Source organism: Silurus meridionalis, chromosome 25, assembly GCF_014805685.1.
Source record: "Silurus meridionalis isolate SWU-2019-XX chromosome 25, ASM1480568v1, whole genome shotgun sequence".
In the NCBI taxonomy this organism is placed as follows: Eukaryota; Metazoa; Chordata; class Actinopteri; order Siluriformes; family Siluridae; genus Silurus; species Silurus meridionalis.
In genome coordinates, this window is record NC_060908.1 from 7,382,081 (window position 1) to 7,405,566 (window position 23,486).

The 23,486-nt window shown below is 38.2% G+C and overlaps 1 protein-coding gene across 3 annotated transcripts in view; it reads right to left on the minus strand.

The window, feature by feature from the left end:
- camkk1a (calcium/calmodulin-dependent protein kinase kinase 1, alpha a) overlaps positions 1–23,486 on the minus strand; it is a 101,089-nt gene that overhangs the window by 56,228 nt on the left and 21,375 nt on the right. For 2 of the 3 annotated variants that reach the window (XM_046839044.1, XM_046839043.1), the window contains exon 1: positions 4,683–4,776. In XM_046839044.1, the coding sequence (XP_046695000.1) occupies positions 4,683–4,716 (34 nt within the window). In that variant the 5' untranslated portion in view covers positions 4,717–4,776. Of the gene's footprint in view, positions 1–4,682; positions 4,777–13,997; positions 14,050–23,486 lie in introns of those variants that run through there. The other variant, XM_046839045.1, reaches the window with a different exon arrangement.

The following is a 23,486-nucleotide window of genomic DNA, read 5'->3' on the forward strand; positions in this document are numbered from 1 at the left end:
TTTACATGAATTACTGCAATTTAAAATAAATGATTTTAATCTTTATTTATTTAAATTAAATGCACAATATATTTTATTTAACACAACACACCTTTTCACAGCAATCTAAAACAAATCCACAGAGTAAGACAAATAAAACTCAAGTAGGACAAAGTGAGCTGACACACTGCAGTGGCTGAGCTGCATTATTGTAAACCTACACTCACAAATACTGACTAATACAGATGCAAAAAAGTGCATGGAGGCCGTTTATTTTATATATATATATATATATATATATATATATATATATATATATATATATATATATATATATATATATATATATATATATATATATATATATTAACCGCTAGTGACTCGACATGGTCATGTAAAACACATCGTCGTTTTATTCAATAACGATCAAATACCCATGAGAGTGAAGACAGTACGGTGCACATGGTCCAACTCCTTTAAGTTGCATCACCTGCTGAGGAAAGTATTCGGAATGCCTTCTGGATAACTTAGTAGTACGGTGACTACCAAATAGCAACAATGTGTACATGTTGCATAAGAGCGCAATGGCTGCCTGTAGGAGACGCTCTTTCATTATTTGCATTTTATATATTATTTTGGGTGTCACAAAATGTCTAAATGATTGACAGGTCATTGGATCTTAATAAAAAATTAGCATGCAAAGACAATCAGCATTAGCAAACCTTTTCTGTAAATTTGATGGCCATTTTCACCCACAAAAACATTTACACACAAAACTACTACAATACTGATAAATAAGATATTCGAAAATGATAAATCGGACCTTACTGAAGACAAACCGTGATGCTGATGCGATCCCTCAAGCCTTTAAGGGCTCATCGAAACAAACCTTATTTAAATAAAGTGTAGAAGTGGCCCAACATTTATAGTATTGTGACTACGGCAAAATGATCAATTAGCTCGGCTCGGTCCGTCTCCACTTAGCTTCCACGAAAAGCAAAACCAATTGTCTTCTCAAAAGATCTCCTTTGTTTGTAATTATGGATGATATTTAAATCAAAGCTGCAGAATCAAAGCAGGGCTGGACAGCTGGACAAGCCATTGTTCACCAGATAAAAAAAAAATCAATAGAGCTCTTTAAACCAATACAGAGACAGAAAGAATGAGAGTGTGAGAGAGAGCGAGAGTGAGAGAGAGATGGGTGATTATGTAAAATCATCATCCCACCTTCAAACCTCTTCAGAGGCTTCTCGTTGAGGATTACTGTTCAACCACGCATGCTAAACATCCATGTGCAAAAGAGTATACAAGGTAACTGAAATCGAATGACGCAAATGCAACGAAAAAAGAAGTAAAGCTCACACACCGTCTATCATCGCTGACCAGATTTCCTCCTGGCCGCCTACAGATAGAAAAAAAAAGCAGATGGCCTAAATGACTAAGCAGAGAAGGAGCTTTGAAACACACAATGTTCAAACTTCTCAACACAAATGGCAGGGGAGACGCTTTCAATTAGGCGGATTTGGAGCACGCCAAGTATTTCCTCTCCAATATCTCTCTTTTTTATTTACTTTCAAGGTTATCTAAGACAGCCTGAGCATTAAGAGAGCCTTTTCTGTTTAACAGATCCTCGAGTGCTTCATATTTCGAAACGAGTATGCGGAGGGTCTTCGAGTTGCACGGGAGATCACTGGAGTTCATTCGGTGTTGTTCTGCCATCTGAGCGATTGCTCTTTCATTTCGCTTTTACATCAAGGGTCAGTTCTGGACATGAGAAAGGTTCAGCGAGTAATTACTGTTTTATACAAAACCCAACAGGCTTTCCATAAAACATGTTCACACACAGCCAAATAGCCATCTTCAAATAGTGTCTGGATGTCGGGAAAATCTGACGAAGAATAACATTTCCTTTTTTCAAATACATTTCTCAATGGCTCCTTCTTAAAGAGTATAATACTAATGTCAAAATGTTATTCCAGCTTTAACAGCTTTGATATGACACATTAAGGAGACTAAATTTGCAATCGTAATCATAAATTCTCAGTGTAAACCACAAATCTGGAAATCTGGCTTTTTCTATATTTCTCTGTAGGTTTGCACTTGCGTATGAGCCAATATCTCCCATTTTAATGCGGTACAGACATGAACTCATCTTTTTTTGCTTCTCCCATTAGGGGTTGCCACAGCAGATAATTCATCTCCATACCCCCTGTCCTTTACATCTGTCTCTTTCACACCAACCACCTGCATGTCCTCCCTCACCACATCCATAAACCTCCTCCTTGGTCTTCCTCTTTTTCTCCTTCCTGGCGGCTCCATCCTCAGCATTCTCCTACCGATATATCCCATGTCCCTTCCCTCCTATGTCCAAACCATCTCAAATGGGCCGTTCTCATTTTGGGGACATGTTTTACTTTTAAATTCACATTTATGGCATTTGGTGGATACCTTTATCCAGAGCGACAATAATTCTCATTTATACTACTTGGCAAGTAAGGGTAATAGGGGCCTTGCTAAAAAGCCCAGCTGGGATTTGAACTCACACCCTTCTGATCCACAGTCCAAAGCCACAAACACTGTGCCATGACCTTCACAGTTTTACAAAACAAACTGTATGTAATATGTAGATCCATTACATAAACAAAAGTATTGGGGCACCTGGCTTTTCCAGCCATGTGTAAATCTTTGCCAAACTTTTACCCCAAAGATGGAGGCCAACTGTATAGGGTGGCTTTGGATATAACAGCATCCAAAAAATATATAAATATCCTTTCACTTGAACTATGAGACTCAAACCTGTTCCAGCATGACAATGCCCCTGTACACAAAGCCAGCTGCATGAAGTTAAGGTTTACATGGCTGGGAGTGGAGGATTTAGAGTGGCCTGCTATAGAACTCTAACCTCAACCCTACTGAAAACCTTTGGGATGAATTGGAGCCCTGACTGCACCCCAGGCCTCCTCACCTCACCTACATCAGTACCTGCCTTTATTAATGTCCTTATGGATGAATCAGCACAAATCTCCACAACCACACTCCAAAATCAAGTAGAACAGCTTTATTATAACAGCAAATGGTTACTAAATGGGGAATGGGATGTTCAAAACGCAGATAAAAAAATCTTTTATGTTTAAAGGACATTATTTTCCTAAAAATACACAATGACTAAGAAAACTAAAATGTTATTTTAAAATGTAGCTAGGGGGAAAAATGAGTCAAATCAAAAATCCAAAGCCTTCATTTATGGGTTGTACACAATACACAATCAATGAATAATTTGTCCACTTCTGCTAAGATAACCCAATGTTGAAAAGTATCTGCTCAGTGATCACAGATATGATTAATTGTGCAGTCACATAGACCCACACAAAACCAGGAAACCTGGAGTGGTCATGATGACACTCTCTAAAACAAACCCTTGCTTTCTGATGCAAGAATCATCAGTATTTCCGTTTGATCATGAAAACATCCGTTTTGTCCCCCTCGCTTCTGTGTTCTGAAAGACAAAATAGAAAGCTGCTCACTGTGCAGAGGCCCTGGGAAAATATTTCGCCTTTTACATTTATTCATGCACGGGTTGTAGAACATGAATGCCTTCGACAAGCGATCGGTAGGAGAGGATGCTGTGACCCTCCGATCCGCGACAGGTGGTCTTCCCGTCGCCCCTGACAACCAGCCGAGCCGGCATCGGTGTATGTGCTGAAACTGCAGGATGTACTTTTCACCCTGACACGGGCGGATTTCGACCCATTAGATTGAACAGAAACAGCGATTAAAAACTAATGAAGGCCAGAAATGATTACAAGAGCAGACACTTTCCGATGATCCTCTTATCGCTCCTCTTAACGCTGCTCCACTGACCAGCTCATGACCTGCTTTAATAGCTGCCAAAAAAAAAATTTAATAGTTGCAAATCAATGGATAAAAGAAGAACCATGAATACACAACAATCACAGTGCCAAAAGAAATGATACTGCTGTATAAGATGAGTGCAGTTTGGTAGTCCATGTAACCTTAAAAAAGATGGACCTGCTCATAACAAATGCTCAAAGATAATCTATTATACATACTTTCTTTCCTGGTTTGTATCTTCGGTACAAATGAATAACAATATCAACTAGTAATGTTGCTTGGATCTTTACTGGTTTCATGAAAAATAAGTAAGAAATAAAAAGAGGTTTTTCTCAGTATTTCTTTCCTCATCTAACAAAGCAATCTGCCAACACTAACAATATTAAATAAGTTCTTAAACTAGTTAAGAAAACGCAAAAGCCCTCCCCATAACCCTGACTGGTACAAAGTAGAAATACTAGAAACACCCTTTAAAAATGATAAAAGAACATCTTTTGACAGAAAACTTCACATATAGTCTAAGCTGCTGTAGAAGTATTTCTACTGTCTGATCAATCAGAATGGAAAATGACAGTTGAATAATGGATTATAAATAATATCTGGTAATGTTAAACACTATATCACTTCGTTTCAAGAGCTGACCAGCAATTGTTCTTTAAATTCAAAAATGTTACTGTCTATTTCTAATGACATTAGTAGATTACAAAGAATTAAGCAGTGTCAGATACTGTCACGGATAGACCAGGCATCAGAAACAGGAAGTAAAGGGGAAAGTCTTTATGTTATCTTATTATATAAACATACACACACAGGAAAGCTTGAGAAGTCACTGGAGCAAATGGTACACTTAACTGATTGCTTCCAGTGAATCGTAGCTAGGAGCATGAAAGCATAGGGAACCAGAGCAGTAGGAAGTCCAGGTGATCTATGGTCGTAACTGGTAGATTAGACCGAGACTGAAGGAGAATAGGGACGTTATAGAGGGGAGAGGTAAATAGGGAACAGGTGTAGGTGATTAGTTGAAGCAGGACAGGTGTAGGTGAATAGTAGGAGGGAGAGGCTGAGTGAGAGTGTGAGCATTGGAGGAAGGCATGACTGGTGGCTCCCTGACAGATACGGACACATAAGCAGGTCAGCAAGGGCTTTATTTAACAAACTTGAAGGGATATTTAAAAAATGTGAGAGTTAAGAGTACAGTCAAAAACAAACCACGTGAACTAAACCAGTGCGTATACGTTGCAATAATGACTACAAGCGATGATTGAAGACTTACCTCTTCCTGAAACACTTTAATTAGCACTTTCCAAGTTTGCTTTGTAGAATTTAAGAGTTACATTTATATTAAGTTTGTAATCTTGCGTACCAGTGTAGATTTATTCATTGCTAGAGACTCAAAACACTTTTGTACGTCGCTCTGGATAGGGGTGTCTGCTAAATGCCGCAAATGTAAATGTAAACGTAAATGCAATGAATGCTGGGTTGCGTTCTCGATATTGTAGTCTCCAGTGTTAATGTGACAATCAGAAGGGTCAATCAAACACTGAGCTCCATTAGCTGACCAATAATTGCCCATTAATGCCAGTAAAGTTATAATAATTGCTCATTAAGCTGACATGAATTATTAAATAAAGTACTGATGAGAAATGGGGATGAAGGGCAAGAGTTATTCATTACTGCCAATTAAAATACCACAACTGTTGTCTAATTGGACATTAATTAATTAGATAAGGAAGCTTAATGGCATTAATGGATTACAAAGAGCTCAGATAGAAGCATTGGGACAGAAGGCTGATTTGCAGTAAATGCTTTTTTACATAATAAGTACAATGATAAAATGTGATACAACATTTTGTGAAGACTTTTACAGCAAATGAATTCACCAGTGGGGGGTAATTTACTATGAATTTTAAAACTACAAACAAAACAGTGGTCAGTTAAACCCTGCAAATAATACTGCAATCAAAATATTATATCTACCATCTCTGAGTCTTCGTTTTCTTTTATTTAATTAATGGACAGGACTGTTTCCACATGAACAGCCTAAAGATCCATGAGGTTACAGTGGAGGGTCAAAATCAAACGCCATAAAAAAAGATTTGGACTGCAAATAATTTAAACAGTCTGCTGTAACGGCTTGAGAATACGATTGACATAAACAGCTTTGATTTCAAGTGTCCATCAGTGAACAGCTGATAGCAGCCTTAATAATGATTGAACTATAATTGGAATAGACATTCGGTGTCACCTAAATGATGATGGCTTCGCTTTTCAGACTGGATCCTCTCAAGGTTTTTTCCTCGTGCTATCTCTGGGAATTTTTCCTTGCCCTGTTGCCACTGCCTCGCTTATTATGAATAAACTTATAGACACCGATTTATGACAAAAACAGTTATATTTGTTTTTTTATATAATGCAATAGAAAAAAAATGTTGCTATGCAATTAAATATGGTACAAATAGTCCTTTCTTTAATTTTTTTTCTTTCTATTTCGTTGGTTCAGACAGACAGCAAATCATAAATTTACTTATGTGGCTTTTGACTTCTAATGAATGGCCCTTTCACAAACAGCCATTTTTAGTGAAAAAAAAATGAAGAAAATTTAATTCATCCTGTTCTGTCTTCAGGAAGATGCATCTCTACCTCTGCCATGTTAATCTATATTTTATCACTCTCAGGACACGCCTTGGTCGCCGTAGTGTTTTGATACAATATATTCATGTAGCAGCACCAGTGTAGCAGAGAGAATGCGTTTGAGAAACAGTTTATGAAAGAGAAATCGATCTACATACAAAATATTGGTCACAAATAATTGATAACTTTGTAAATATAAAAATATACTTTTACTTCTATTATTAATTTTTTTACCGATGCAAATATATAAACAGTGCATCTTGATACAAATGGCAACTTGTATCTGATGCACACTTTTTAAATTGATGCTGCACATCCAACTATTATGCCTATGCATCCATGTGAATCGGTGTAAGAACTCTAGCTGCAATACACCTGCCACCACACCAGAGGGAGCTGTCCCATGAATTTTTAACAATTACAGACCGAGGGACACTTCTGGTATTAGCCTTTATAAACAATGCTAACGCTAGTAAGCATGCAAAGTTTTGCAGTTTCCTTGTTTACCGAGCCGCTCTTGTTATTTGTTTTCCTCTGTGTTACAACCATTGGCACGTTTCTACAACTACAGCTTTTGTTTATAGTGTACTTTTGGCTTTATTTGCTCGCTGCTTAATGTCTACCTGTCACATAAGCCGGAGGCCTATGGCGAGGGCACTGCAAAATGCGCTCTCGTGGCAACACTGCTGACTGGAAAGGCATTAGATTGGGCTTCGGCTGCTTAGGATAACAACAACCAGGTACAGGGCTCATACAACGCTTTATTTCAGGATATTTTGGGACAGCTGTTACAACTACACCACGGGTCAAGTTCAGTTGCTGAGTATGCGGTAAAATTTCGGACCTTAGCCCCCCAGAGTGACTGGGATGATGTGGCACTATGTGCATTGTTCAGAGAGGGATTTAACCCAAATTTGCAGACAGAATTGGCTTGCAAGGTCCAGAACCTCTCTTTATCACAGTGTGGCCAACCAAGCCAATGCAACCCTCGCCCGAACCAGGTCAAGCCCGCCCCCTCACCCCCACCCTCAATCATAGCAATGATTCCGAAACAATGCAGCTGGGGAAGATCTCAAGATTCCCACTATTCAATGTGTCACGACGAGATTTACCGTGGTGTATAATCAACCTATTGGGTACAGCTATATCACCCACCAGACTGCTCCAATAACCCTTCAAGTGGGATTGTTCCACATGGAAAAAGTCATCTTATGAATCGTCAATGTCATCTCTTTCCCGACTAACCACATCATTTTAGGATTCCCATGGCTGCAAATCCACAACCCAGCGATTTCTTGGCAACACAAGGAGCTAAGTCAATGGGCTCCAAACTGCCTAGAAAGGTTTATGCACAAACAACTTAATCTATCCTGTTCCCAAGGAATACCGTGACCTGGTTATCAATAAGAAATGCACCACAGTACTATCCCCACAACGACCATGGAACTGAACCATAGAACTGTTTCCCAATGCGACTCCACACAGGTGTCGGGTGTACCCCATCTCAACACTGGAAACCAAGGCTATGGGGGAATATGTAGAGGAGGCACTTGCAGGCGGGTTTATCCGACCCTCCAATTCCCTAGCAGCAGCTGGAATCTTCTTTGTGGAGAAGAAAGACTAAGGACTAAGAGCCTGTATTAGATTACAGGGGACTGAACGCTATCACAGTATGCTACCCCTATCCACTCCCATTGGTACCAGCCACCCTTGAACAGCTCAGAGAGGCACAGTATTTCACAAAATTGGACCTTCAAAATGCCTACAATCTGATCCGTATTAAAGAGAGGGATGAATGAAAAACACCCTTCCACACCAACAGTGGACACTATGAGTACAGGGTGATGCCCATGGCCTCAGTAATGCTCCAGCAGTCTTCCAGGCTTTTATGAATGAAATATTTAGAGAAAGGTTGAACTCTTTCTTTATCGTGTACATAGACGGTATGTGATCTATCCTAGTTTGCATATGATTTATATACCATTAGCCTAAAACTATGTTAGGAGGAATTCTAGCACACTTTTTTTAAATACATAAAACAAACAGGAAAAATAAGTGCTTGTTTAAGTGTTTCAGAAAGAGGTAGGTCTTCACCCGTCGCTGACTATACTTGACCACAGATTGCTCCTTCAGTGAGTGCTCACTGGCTTATAAGACCCGTTTTTGGATTTGCAAAGCAAACGTTTATTCAGGATTATTGGTGTTGGCTATGACAACAATATCTATATACTCCCAGCAACGATCTGAATTATTTGTCTTTTATTTTAAAAACAGCTGTTGAGCTACAAAGTGCACGTCACACCCTTCCTGAAAAACAGGTACTAAAAAAGTTCTGCATTCTGATATATAGAACCCTACTGAACACATTTGGGAAAAATTGGACCACTGACTGCACCCCAGGCCTCCTCACATTACATCAGTACCTGACTTTACTAAAATCCTTGTGGCTGAATAAGCACAAATCTCCACAAGCACACTCTGTAGCACAATCTAGTGAAACATCTTTCCAGAAGAGTAAAGGTTATAATAACAGCAAATGGGTTCTAAATGTGAAATGGGATGTTAAAAAAATCACACACATATACATATAGAAGTGCAGCCAAATATATTGACTTGGTGCTATTTATTTATTTTACTAAAATCTACATTGATTACAAATCGCTACACACCGCAGAAGCCTTTCTACTCTGGCTTTTGTCTTTCCCTTCGCTTTACAGATGAAGGATTCTTTTTCAGTACAGTGTTTTATACTGCAGGTGTCAAGATTTTTCGCACACTAGCAACGTCGCATCTTTACAAGCACACATAGTTGTGTTGCTTCAGTAGACATGTCTGATTACATGCAATAAACTACTTAATGTTCTTTCATGGTATAAAAACCAACTTTGACCAAACAAGGCTACACTTTGTCATTCAAAATTCCTCTTAAAACACTCATATTATATAAGGTACGCTTCAGGTCATTGTCTTATTGTGTAGTGAAGCTGGTTTTAATTAGCCACAGTCCAGGAATTGCATGGTGCTGAAATACAGAACGGCAGCCATGTTGGTTCAGTATTCCTTTCACCATTTAACCTACATTTGAACTATGTGTTACAGCCTTATTCCAAAATAGATTATAGTCATTATTTTCCAATAAATAAAACAAATAAATAAAAAATAATCGCATGTACATAAGTATTTACAGCTTTTGCTCAATACTTTGTTGAAGCACCTTTGGCACCAATTACAGCCTCAAGTCTTTTTGGAATTCATGGCTTGGTTTGTGCTCTGACATGCACTGTTAACTGCAGGACCTCATAGACAAGTGTGTGCCTTTCCAAATCATGTCCAATCAACTGAATTTACCACAGGTGGACTACAATCGGAAAATGTGGAAGTATGATGCACCTGAGCTCATTTTTTTTTGTGTTTTGGCAAAGGCTGTTAATACTTATGTACATGTGATTTTTTTTTATTTTTTTATTTGTAATAAATTTGCAAAGATTTCAAAAACACTTGTTTCACTATGACATTATGGGGTATTGTTTGTAGAATTTGAGGTAAAATAATTATTTCAATCCATTTTGGAATAAGGCTGTAACATAACAAAATGTGAAAAAAGTGAAGTGCTGAAAATACTTTCCAGCTGCACTGTAGATAATGAGTTAAAATGCTCTCCAAATATGAAAAAAAACTTGCGAAGTGGAACACAAGTGCTACATATATTTCATCCAAAACCTACTTTTTGTTCCTAAGGTGACAGTTTGATGAGAATGAATACCAATCAATCACCTATTTTGTTGTATGTAAACAAAAAGAGCATGCATGCATCTCTTAAAAACAATAAAAGACTAGATGTTTCCACACTATTGACCGCCACTGTACTGTACAATGTTCCTTTCAAAAGAACAATCTTATATAAGAATATTGATCCTGCAAGTCTTTTTATTACAATGAAAGTGGAAATATTAATATTAAAAGCTTTTGCATATTATAATAATGTGCAGTATACAAACCCATTATTGAACGAATTCATTTGACTCGATGTGCGCAAAAATTTGCATATTTTCTGCTTTCATTTTTTGCTTTGCTCTTAGTCTCTCAAAGCAGTAATCGCAAAATTCACATTTTATACACACAAGCAGACTTTTTCAATGTGGATGGATCAATACAATGATATTAATCTTGGTACTAGATTGAAAAAACTAAACAAAAAACAACAGCATACAGATTAATAACACAGCTGTGTTATCATTAAGGTTTGTTAAGAGATTTTTGCAAGATAACTGATTGTTTGCACCATCAGAACAGATTTGTTGACATTTTCCAAAAAAATTGATAGAATTTATGAGCCACTGCTACTAATGCAATGCCGTGCGCAAACCACACAACAACCAGGCGAGTGGAAAGTTTGAAATTATTGTGAAATTATGATTAATAATGTTTTTGAAAAAGTAATAAGAAAGCAAATGTTTATTCACATTTTCTGTCTGTGTGCTGAGGTTTTCTTCGAGTCGGTAACACTAATGCTGCTTGGCAAAACCCTGACAGGACTCTTACAAAGGGCTTCAAATCCAATAACATGAGCTTAGTTTCTAATACTAAAGGGATCATGTTCAAGGAATAGCGAATTAGAGATATACCATCGAGAATTACTGGTGCCCTTGGTAAAGAAAATACGGCTATAGTGGGGAAAAAAGCATTTCTTATAACATTTGATGAGATACAGAGGAAGAAATGATGTAATTATTAGAGCCCTCATCAATACAGAATCTGCCCAGATCCTCTAGGGGTCTCGTGTGGCCTCGCCTTTTTAGCTTTGCCACAGGTTCACAGTGGGATTTAGATGAGGAGACTAAGCGTGTGTGTGTGTGTGAATAGCTTCTGTGTATTCTGTGTAACAGTCTGTTACACCACATAATCAAATTTTTACTCTGTGAATGCTCCAAGCAGCCTGTGACACACATTTCGAAAATGAGGAACATGGGCAGAGACACAGGACATCAATAACAAATGTACAAAGTAAAGATACAGAAGTGTGTGCATGTATAAATTGTGAACTATCTGTCTATGTTGGGATTCTGGTTCCTCTCAAGGTTTCTTTCTTATGCCATCTCAGGGAGTTTTTCCTTGCCACAGTCGCCACCAGCTCGCTCATCAGGGACAAACTTCCTTATAAAGAACATATTCATTTTTTATCACCATGTTATCTGTGTAAAGCTGCTTTGAGACAACGTTCATAGTTAAAAGCGCTGTACAAATAAAAATGTATTGAATATTCCTATTGTTAAGGGGTGTGTGTGTGTTGAAACACTTAAATTAGCACTTTCAAAGTTTGCTTTGTAGAAGAGTTATATTTATATTAAGTTTGTAATCTTGCGTACCAGTGTAGATTTATTCATTGCTAGAGACTCAAAGCATTTTTGTACGTCGCTCTGGACACGGGCGTCTGCTAAATGCCGCAAATGTAGATGTAATGTAAGTGTGTGTGTGTGTGTGTGTGTGTGTGTGTGTGTGTGTGTGTGTGTGTGTGTGTAAGCGCGCAGAGGTGGTTAAAGGTGGATTGGGTGCATTCTTTGTATTTGCACTATAAAGGGGTCCGTGTTTGTGTGTGTGTGCAAAACATCAGAGGTAGTCTGTAGTCAATGTTGCATTGTAAGTGTTATGTGTTTATGTGCGTGGGAAGGAAGGGGTTAGTAGACGCCTCCCAGGGTCAGGGGGTAATCTGTGTCTGCAGTGATGGGGGAGAAGCAGTGGATGAGTGTCGCGCATGAGCTTGATGGCCTGTGGGTAAAAACTGTTTTTCAGCCTAGATGTTCTGGCTTTAACACTCCTTTAGCGTCTGCCTGTTAGTAAGAGTAGAAAAACATCCGTGATGGGGTGACTACTGTCTTAGAACTGTGTATGTACGTATTTGTGTGTGTGTAAGAGTGAGAGAGAGAGAGAGAGAGAGAATGCATGCCTATGTATATCTGTGTGTATGTGAATGTATGTGCATGTCTATGTATGTTTGTGTGTGTATTTGTTTGTTTATATTTGTTCGTTTATATTATTGTGTTTTACAATGTAATTACATTTTTATGTATTTCATATTCGCCAATTCTGTCACAGTAGTACAGTTTCGCTGTTCTTGCCTAGACCACGCTGTGTCCCTGAGGATCATCTCACGCTCACTCCTCCTCTAAAAACCTCTTTAATCGAGGCCAGAGACAGACAGAGCTATGATGAGATTCACCCTGACTGATTTAAAACACACCGTGTGCAACATGATAGAAAAACACTGCCATTCTGGATCCAATTCCACTTGCACACAGGAAAAGGGAAGAACGGGAAAGAGTCATGTTGCACTGCATGTATGCATGTATGCATGGTCAGCCCCGGAAATGATCAACACTCTCGGATATGTGGCTGATTATCTTAATCTCGCACTGAAAACATGAGAGTGAAACGTCACGAAAAAGATCAAGCTCGCCTGATTGAGAGTCACCTGAAAGCTCTATTTCTGTCCACAGGTGCTTCTGTTTATGCTTACATAAAAAAAAAACGATGGTTATGAAATTGAATATGTTGGCATGGAGGTGGAGTCTGATTGTAGATTTGGAAAAACGATGATCCAAAAATACTACAGTCTGCAAATCCCTAATAATAATCCTCATAATAATTATTAAAAACACACAAACGGTGCCTTTCATACCTCTTTACTAGTTTTAGGGTTAAAATACATGTGCATCTTCTTCTAGTAGACAGGCAAGTAGACATACATTATTTTCATATATTTTTGAGTCAATAGCTGATTTCTCATTTAATTTGGTGAACATATCCTTCCTAAACAATATATATATATATATATATATATATATATATATATATATATATATATATATATATATATATACAGTATGTAAAATATTTTATAAAAAAAATCTATCTATCTATCTATCTATCTATCTATCTATCTATCTATCTATCTATCTAATAAAGAGACAAATAGATAAATAAACAGATAAGTAGGCTTTTCCCCACAGAATAAATAAAATATAAATCTAAGAAAACTATTTCTTACTTATTTCTGTGAATAATTATATCATAGTTATGTTTCTTCTTTCTTAGAACACATTTCTTTCAGTTAATGGTTAATTAACTAATCTAATTAACCACAAACATGGCTTTGTTTATCCAGGAGGCCAATATTTCTGCAGTTGACTGTAAACCAACAGGTAGAATGCGTATGGAGGGGTCTAGTTAATTACTCTCAAAGCACACAGCGCTCAGGCTAAATGAGTGTGTGGCAGGGCTAATTAGCATGTGTGTAGTGTATCTTCGGCATACGGCAGGAAACTGGAACAAAATATTACAAGACGCTACCCACACCATCCGAAATCAGATCGGCCATGCTGCCCACACAGGATGTGCTTTCTGTTCATTTTTAGACTGTTATATACTAATGCCATGTCATTTTTTATAAAACAGTACATGTGCATTTGATTTTATTGAGCAAGCAAAAGGAGTGAGACTGTGATCATGTTGTTAAAATAAAACTTGTGTGGACTCACCTCACACCAAAGACACCTGGCTTGGCCTCGTCACTCCAGAACGGATGAACACCTGAGAACAGGAGAAGCGCATGCTATTAGAGCTACACTGCATTTGTTAGTCTCAGTTAAAGCAAGGAAGTTCAGCAGAGTCTTGCTGAGAAAAAAAAATCTACATCCTGATTCCTGGTTGTTACTTCCCACTATAAGTTATCATATGACTGACTGTCTCACAAAATAAAAATTATATATGTGCATGATTTTATGCTGTGCATTGTTGTCACATGACTGGCATGTGTAAAAATGTGCTATACAAGCAATGTGGTCACAGTGTGGTTAGAGGAAATACTGGAACTCTAGTAACCTTGTACGGCTAATTAAATTACATGAAACACTACATGGACAAAAGTTTGTGGACAACTGAACATTAGATTTGTATGTGCTTTTTGAACATCCCTTTCCAAATTTAGTTCATATTTGCTGTTATAATAACCTCCATTATTCTGAACACATGTTCCACAGATCTGAAGAGAGATGTGCTTTTTAAGTCATAAGGGCGTTAATAAAGTCGGTTACTGATGTAGCGTGCGGAGGGCTGAGGTACACTTTAGAAAATGTAGAGACATACCTGGCCAACAAGCAGAACTCAAAAAGTAGCGGGTTAAACAGTTTAACATTGTGGTGTGGAAAACTAAACCATAAGGACTGGATGGAGAGGTGTGTGTGTGTGTGTGTGTGTGTGTGTGTGTGTGTGTGTGTGTGGGAGTAAAGTTAGGGTTTTTTTTTTTTATATATATATACACATTTTGTGGGACCACCATGTTTCATTACATCATGCAGTCACTGTGATATTGTTCTAATAAGCTTATGCAATGTTACAACATTTATTTCCACCCAGAGATGCATTCATTTCTGACCAAAATCTTGTATTGATGATAGGAGAATAGAACTGTTGCGTAAAGTCTACTTCCTCAAATCGCAAACATACTCAATGGGGTCCAGGTCTAGACATTTTGGTGACTAATCCATGTGTGATAATTAGGTTCTCTAAACTACTCTCTCACAATTGAGCACAATAAATCCTGGAGCTGTTATCCTGGAATATGCCCATGCAAAGATCAGGGAAGAAAAAAAAAATCCATTGATGGAAATAACTGGCTGTTCAGTATATTCAGGTTGCTGTTAAATAACAACTAGATAGTTCATTTAGCTGAAGTCGTTTTTTGGGCACATAATGTTGCTGAACCAATTGAAGCAACCCCGGATCATAACACTGCCCCCACAGGCTTGTACAGAAACAACCATGCCTGATGGGTGGATTAGTTCATCCTCCACTCTTCCTAATCTCTCTCCCTTGCAAATTTAAGAGGCAGCTACTTTTCCACACCATGGTAGTGTGTTGCGACCAGGTGATCTCTGATAAAAATGATCGAGCTAGCTTTAAAAAAATCAATAAAAAATTAATAATTGTTGTTGGTTTTCTTTAATAAGCAATTAGAAGTCAAATGTAAATATTAAAGTAATATTTGGAAATTTCGTAAGTTATCTAGTTCTCTGTCTGCGTCACGGATAAACATCATGTGTTAAGGATTTCCGTGAAGTCTCCTAGTGTTTCAGAAATAGACCCAATTCTCTATTTTCTTTTCTACCGATTTTAATACAGGAGAGCTGAGCCAGAGTAATTATACAAGCCTTAGCGATTATACATGAAAAACAATGTCTCTTGATAGGCAGCGAGTGTCGCTACAAAAAGTTTTAAAGTCTACAAACTTAAGCAGACACAAGTCATGTTCGAGGTGAAAGACTGTATACTTATATTGTGACTGCGGTGTCACATATATTCGAAAGTTTAAAGTAAAAATTTCTAGGCGATGCTAGATGAGCAAATCTGATTTTAAAAAATGTTATCTTTTCATTTTAATTCGAGCTTCAATATCTTGTGTTTGTCAAGTGCAGATTAATGTGTCCTCTTTAACTTCGGACCCACAAGAGCCTGCTTCTTAGTACACTTGCTCCTAAGACACAAAAAACACTTTCACAAAATGTCAAGTAGTCCACACAAGAGTAAGACATCAAGGACTTGGCAGGCGTTACTGTATGCAGACTCCATTTCCACATGGGCAATGCATCAAGACAACTTTGAAAAAAGCCTTTTTCCAAATAGAGTGGTTCATCAAAGACAACTTTACACGTAGCCCACCATATACATGACTCAGCATCCCATTAGAATCTTTCATGATGTAAAGGTCCCTGCCTGTGTGTTTTACATGTTTATCCTTTGTTAATAAGATTTCCCTGGTGGTCCAGTGGTTAGGATGTGGTGCTCTCACCACTGCGGCCCGGGTTCGATCCCCGGTCAGGGAACCAACCCCAGCCACTCTCATTGCCGGTCCCAAGCCCGGATAAATGGGGAGGGTTGCGTTAGAAAGGGCAGCCAGCGTAAAAACGTGCCAAATCAAAACATGCGGAGGATCCGCTGTTGCGACCCCTAATGGGAGAAGCCGAAAGAAATTTATCCTTGAAAATATTGTAAGTTGAAACCCAGAAGTCTTAAGAACAGTGATCAGTATGGAGTAGTATACTGTAATTTGTTCATAATCTAATAAATTACAGTACATACTTTAGCAAAACAAAGCACTTTTTGCTTACTTCACAGTATATATGTATGTGGCAGGGATTACCAATGCGAGCGCATGGATGAGCGCATTTTTGCGGTGAGTGGAGGGTGGAGCCGGATGAAATGAGTGGTAAGACGCACACATGTAGCTGATGAGACTATTCATTCTGCTCTGTTTCAGTGTCCAGGGACGCCGATAAAAAGCATAGAGACAAGAACTATTATTGGGCTTTAAAACAAAGAAAACACTGAAAAATAAATACACACTAACACAACTGAATTCTGTCGACTGCTGGTGGTAGTAAGTCGTCTCACAAGGCGGGAGATGCGTACATCCTGGCAACATCCCAACGTTTCGTACCACATATATTCTGGTACGTTTGCCTGCCACGCAAAAAACGCAAAATATTTGTACAAATTTGTTGTATCGTTATCGCCATCGTAAGATCGAACAGGTCATACCGTCGTATCTCAGGAGGGTTAATACCTGGTGGTTAATACCTGGAATTACACCAACTACGCCACTGGAAGCCACATGCAATTCTTTGTAAGCAGACTATCATAGACAGAACACCATGTTTTTAATGAAACATATAAATTATGAAGCACCAAAGGTTTTGTCTCATACTGTTGTTTGTGACATTAAAGGATATTTGAAAGATGGATGACATTAACTGCCACCGCTACACCAATGACATACTTGGCACAATAGACCTAAACAATCTGATTGCATTAAACATGGTCCTTAAATGAACATGTAAAATAGCAAAACGGTCACAGATTTACTGCCTAAGCACTACCTAGATTCCCTCTTTAAAACTTTGAGAAGGTCAGACTATTTTTTTCTCCAAAAAGGTGACTCAGGTGAAACCTGGAAACTGTAAGCCCTAGAAACTGATCTATCAGGTCCACCTCCATGGAGAAAAATCCATATTTACAACACTTTACATATAGCACACCTTGACTTCTGCAAGAAGATATAGAAGACATCTATAAGGACTTTTCTCTGTCCTGGCAGAAGGTGGAGTAAAGCCGAGTCATTTACTGTCTTTAAGCATAGACCAAACATTTTTATTGAGCAGTAATAAAAAAAAAAAGAATGAAGCGAAAGAAAACTTGTACTGTTTTTACTGCTGTACCAACAGCTGAAGTCCTCTCTAACAGGGTTTTAGCTTGACTGTATTCTTAGACGCTGACCTATTTGCACTAGCATGAGGATATGTTTTGTTGGAGACTACAAAGCACTTATGTAAGATGCTTTGGATAAGGACGTCTGCCAAATGCTGTAAACGTAGCTTAGGTGTCAGTGACAGCAACTGAGCAGTACACATCCCTAGATAAACATGGTTGTGCATGTACACTGCATAACCTTGAGATTGGATTACCGTACATGTTTCTCTGTATCCATCAGCAAGCTCCAATTTACTCAAAGTTTGGCAGAAAGGTAGAATAATGCTTCCTAAGATTACTTTTTCCTATTTCAATCCTCTGCATTATTTCTTGCTTCGGCTAACCTTGGCTTGTTTATTGGAGATTGATGTTCTGCTATCTGTGTTAACATTTATATTGCATATGATTCTAAAATTTTAAGTGGAAGCTACTCAAAAGTACAGTGTCGGACTTCCCTACCTTCAAACAACCAAACACCCAAAAACACCCTTATTGTTAATGAATATCAAACAAGTCTGAACATTTACCACCCATAGAACTACAGGTGGATAGAACATGTTTAAAACACGTCCAGCTGGAAAGAATTCCATGTTTCCGAGTCGCATGTGGAATTCGACGTGAAATACTTTTCGTGTTGAATCGTGAAGTGCTCCAGCTACTGTCTGCTAGCTTCAAACCTTAAGCCCTAAAATGCCTTTACTCGGTGGCTATTCAAAACAGTTTCAGGACAAAAAAGAAACAAAGACATTTCAAACTGTATTAATGTTGAGGCTTTCACACAAAGTCTTCTGAAAGCTTTTTCCCTGAGGAAAAGCGAATATCATTTGTGGCTTCTGAATGGATGAAAGAGACGATGAAGAAAGCGAACGCTCCAGGTATTTTAGCTTCATTTGCTTCAGTTGTGAATGACTGGAATATATATATATATATATATATATATATATATATATATATATATATATATATATATATATATATATATAAGAAATCATAGATCCGACATAATCCTCTGACTCCATGTGTCACTTTTATTTCTAGTCGGTTATTTGAAAATGGCATGTTTTGGGGACAGAAGGAAGAAAAACATAAAAATGGCAGCAGTTTCAGAGTTAAAGTTCTACAATGTCATTTTGAAAGTTAAGTAGGATTAGAGAGCACAGAGGACAAAGGGGTTTTTGGAGGCTTATAGTAATAAAAAAAATATAGATATGGAGTCGACAGCAATCAAGATCACTTCCTAAAGCAATTGTTCAATAAAAGAAATACTCCAGGATTTCTCAACCCAATCTCCCTCTCAGGGATTCCCAAACTAGGTTAGGTTAGTTGATTTATAGATCCTCACAATATCCTCTATTGTTTTATTGTTGTGATCTATGAAAACTGCATGTGTTCTACACAATCAGTTAACGTGATTGCTAATAAACAATAAACAATAGACACGTGACGCATTAGCGTAAGAGTTCAAGAATAAAAATGAGCAGAATTTAATGAGTGGCAAAATATTTATTGAGTATCGATTGGACGGTGATGACAAAGTACAAAAGGTGGACAAATCCAAATCAGCCTTCATAAAACAGTCTCCAAAATCAAACATTAGTGAGGCAATCAAGAAACAGACTTTCAAGAAAAACATCCAAACCAGATAGCAAGCAAAAAAATACAAAAGCCTGGAATCACAGTGGAGAAAAGTTTTAGAGCAAAACTTCACATTCGAAAGCTGGGCTGCTTTTCTTAATGTTTCTGTACTTGATTTGGTTGAGGTGTGTGTGAGTAGTCGGTAGTCTGAATAAATGTGATTGTAATTGTGGCTGTGAGTGATAAGAAATGGCATGCTGGGGTGAGTGATGGATTATAAGAATTTTAATTCATGCTGTATTCTGCGCTATACGGCAATCTCCTGAATGCAAGCTTTTCCTCCCTTTCCTTCCCTACATGGTTATTCAGCACAAGGAATACTCTTAGTTGTTAGTTACTTGTGTTACACGTTCACTATACGCTTCTCTTCCCACATGATGAAGGCAACACCAACAGCAAATGTGATGTTAAAAAAAAGGTGTCCATAAACTTACTTTTTCCTATATACTTTATATTACTGACACAAGATAAGATCTTATGTATAACAGTCCTAAATTAAAAAGGTCACTGGAAATTCATAATGCTAATTGCCCAAAAACCACTTCTTATTGACCTAAAAAGTCTAACATAAAAAAAATTATACAAAAATTACACACACACACACACACACACACACACACACACACACACACACACACACACACACACACACACACACACACACACACATATATATATATATATATATATATATATATATATATATATATATATATATATATATAGTACAGACCAAAAGTTTGGACATACCTTCTCATTCAAAGAGTTTTCTTTATTTTCATGACTATGAAAATTATAGAGTCACACTGAAGGCATCAAGGACTATTTGACCAAGAAGGAGAGTGATGGGATGCTGCGCCAGATGACCTGGCCTCCACAGTCACCGGACCTGAACCCAATCGAGATGGTTTAGGGGTGAGCTGGACCGCAGAGTGAAGGCAAAAGGGCCAACAAGTGCCAAGCATCTCTCGGGGAACTCCTTCAAGACTGTTGGAAGACCATTTCAGGTGACTACCTCTTGAAGCTCATCAGGAGAATGCCAAGAGTGTGCAAAGCAGTAATCAAAGCAAAAGGTGGCTACTTTGAAGAACCTAGAATGACATTTTTCAGTTGTTTCACAATTTTTTATGTATATAATTCCATATATAATTCCACATGTGTTAATTCATAGTTTTGATGCCTTCAGTGTGAATCTACAATTTTCATAGTCATGAAAATAAAGAAAACTCTTTGAATGAGAAGGTGTGTCCAAACCTTTGGTCTGTACTGTGTGTGTGTATATATATATATATATATATATATATATATATATATATATATATATATATATATATATATATAATGTGTGTGTGTGTGTGTGTGTGTGTGTGTGTGTGTGTTCAACCATTTGTGACATTACTTTTAAAAAATGACCTTTTAATTTTTTTGTCCAGTCCTCACATGCACACGCATAACTGTGCTCTCCCTTAAAACACAGATTAACTGATTTAAAGCTACATATTCACTAAATGAAAGGACTGTCATTGTAAACAGCAGTTACCACAGATGCAAAAATACTGTATGCACAATACCTTAAAAAACAGTGTCATATGAAATATGTTTTTACGCATTTACAAACTTATTTTTTTTTTCTCGCTGGACACAATCACACACACACACACACACACACACAAACACACACACACAGATGTGAGTGGAGTTTACTAAGAGTAGGCAGCTAGACTAAGAGTTATTATCAACTCAGCATTGTCTTTAATAAAAGTTTTTTTTTTTTATCATAAATGCTGCACTAGAAACTACTGAGGGAACCTGAATTCACAATAAGGCAGTGTATATATACACACACACACACACAGGCAGAGAAGGGAGGAGGGAAAGTCACTGAGGGCTGAGCGAGTGTCTAAAGCCGAGGAAACCCAGAAGGAGTGGATTAGCTCAGTTAATGACTGCGCCGATGACAGTGCACCCTACACATATGCACACACTGGAAATTAAATGCCAGTGTGCGTTATGGTACACTGTGCACCAACAAGCTGAAATAAGAACGAGATAAATAGGACTCATGAGTGGCTCTAACCTTCTGCAATTACGTTGATCATGAGGTATGAACTGAGTCTTATCGCGGCCAGGGGTTATATTGGATTTCTGTGAAAATATCTGATAGCATATATCACATCACTTTAAAGCCCGTGAGACTTTTACTTTTGCTCCTTTTTAATAGACTTTGAGGAAGCATAATGAGGCAAGGCCTGGTTCATCCTTGTGTGTCTTTAATTGAATCACCCAGATTCAATATCTGTCGGTCTCTGGGACCACGCAGCTTCTCTCAATAACCAAGTCCAAATCGATCAGGGGTACGATGGAAAACAGGCAGCTGAGGACATCCTGTAGGGGAGGACGCAAAAACTGATCGGCAGCTCGCCATGCCCGGGTTCACCTGAGGGGGAGGAAAAACAGGCGCATAGACGATCATGGCCAAATCCACAGCTTACCTTTCCCCGGGCTTGCCGATGGAAGGATTAGAGAAACGAGAATGAGATAGAAAGAAAGACTGTATTGCGACATGGAGTGCAGGTTGTTTGGAATGACTTTGATAGACTCACACTTATTGCGGTAACAATTTACAGATATACAACCTGGTGCATTAATAGGATTAGCATTCATCACGGTGTTATAGTCAGCTGAAAGACGGAGTACCTGTGAGGGAAAGGTATTCTAACCATCATGGAAGTGTTTAGTGCTGCCAAGTATAGTCCGTGCTTTTGATTAGGTCTGGTCAGCAATGCCATGGTTTTTTTTTTCTGATAAAGCTACGAACGTTTCTTAAATGGCAGCAGATGTAGCAATGTAGCGTGTTTACATCCGTAGCAGATTACAAAGCCAAAGTGCAGTTCGCACCCTCGATGTTTACAAACGGAGGTTGCTGTACTGTGATTTAGGGGCACTTAACCAGACATATGAAATATTTAAGGCAGTCAGAGATGGATACAAACGGGACGAGAATAGAAATGTAAAGAAAATGAATAAATAGATGGAAATAGATAATATTAGAAGCGTTTCCAACATTGAGGTAATCACCCGGTCACACACCCTGACTAACGGTGATATCCTAACAATCTTCGATCCAAGGTATTGTTTCTAAAGACAGCCATGGTGTCTCCTGCCTGAAAGCATTCTCGTCAATAAGACCTTCAGGTCAAATCCAATTCCTTTCAATCATCTCTCCATCGCAACCTTATTTAACCTGATGCTCTGCAACTGTCAAAACACATCAGCCATAACTGGGTATTTATTCAGAAGTCAGGCTTCCTCTTTTATTTTTGTGGCAAAGTGTGTGTGCACACTTCTATGTGTATGTATTACAGGCTGAACAGGCAATCATCAAGAAAAAGATTATTAATAATCACATCTGGGAATCTCTTGGAAAGCGTAACTTGCGGTTAATAGAGATTCATAAATGATGAATGGTGGAATTTCAGGGCTGCCCTGAGGGAGCTTGGACTTCACCCAACTCTTTACTCTGTCAGCTATAAAAAGCAAAACCAGAGAGAGGGAATCTGTATCGTGCACAAACAGGCACTCTGTGCCTCATTAAAAATGCTTAGCCTTCAGCAAATATCAGCGGGATCCAGTGTTAACGCGTAGCATTTGCTTAACGTTCAAATTATTTTCACTTGTGTTCCATGGGTCACTGGATGATACGCAAAAGTAAAGGAGCCCAAGACCTAGAGGAAACCTACAGCGCTTTGCTTTATCGTCTTGCTTTCCACTTGCTAGGTTTTCAGATCCATTTTCTCGTTCTGAACAATCAACGATGGCCGAATCCGCCCTTCCATTCTCGCTGTGATTGAGCCAAAATCCATGACTGTAGTCTAATGAGATTGAGTGCATAAGGAGAAAATAAAACACATTTCCTATGAACTAAACTATACGGACGAATGTTTGTGGAAACCTGACCATAAGATTCTAATGTGCCTTTTGAACATTCCATTCAACATTTAGTCCTCTTCTAGAAAGATTTTCCACTCATAACCCATGTAAACCATACCTTCATGTTACTAGCTTTGTACTAGCTTCGTTCCGACGCT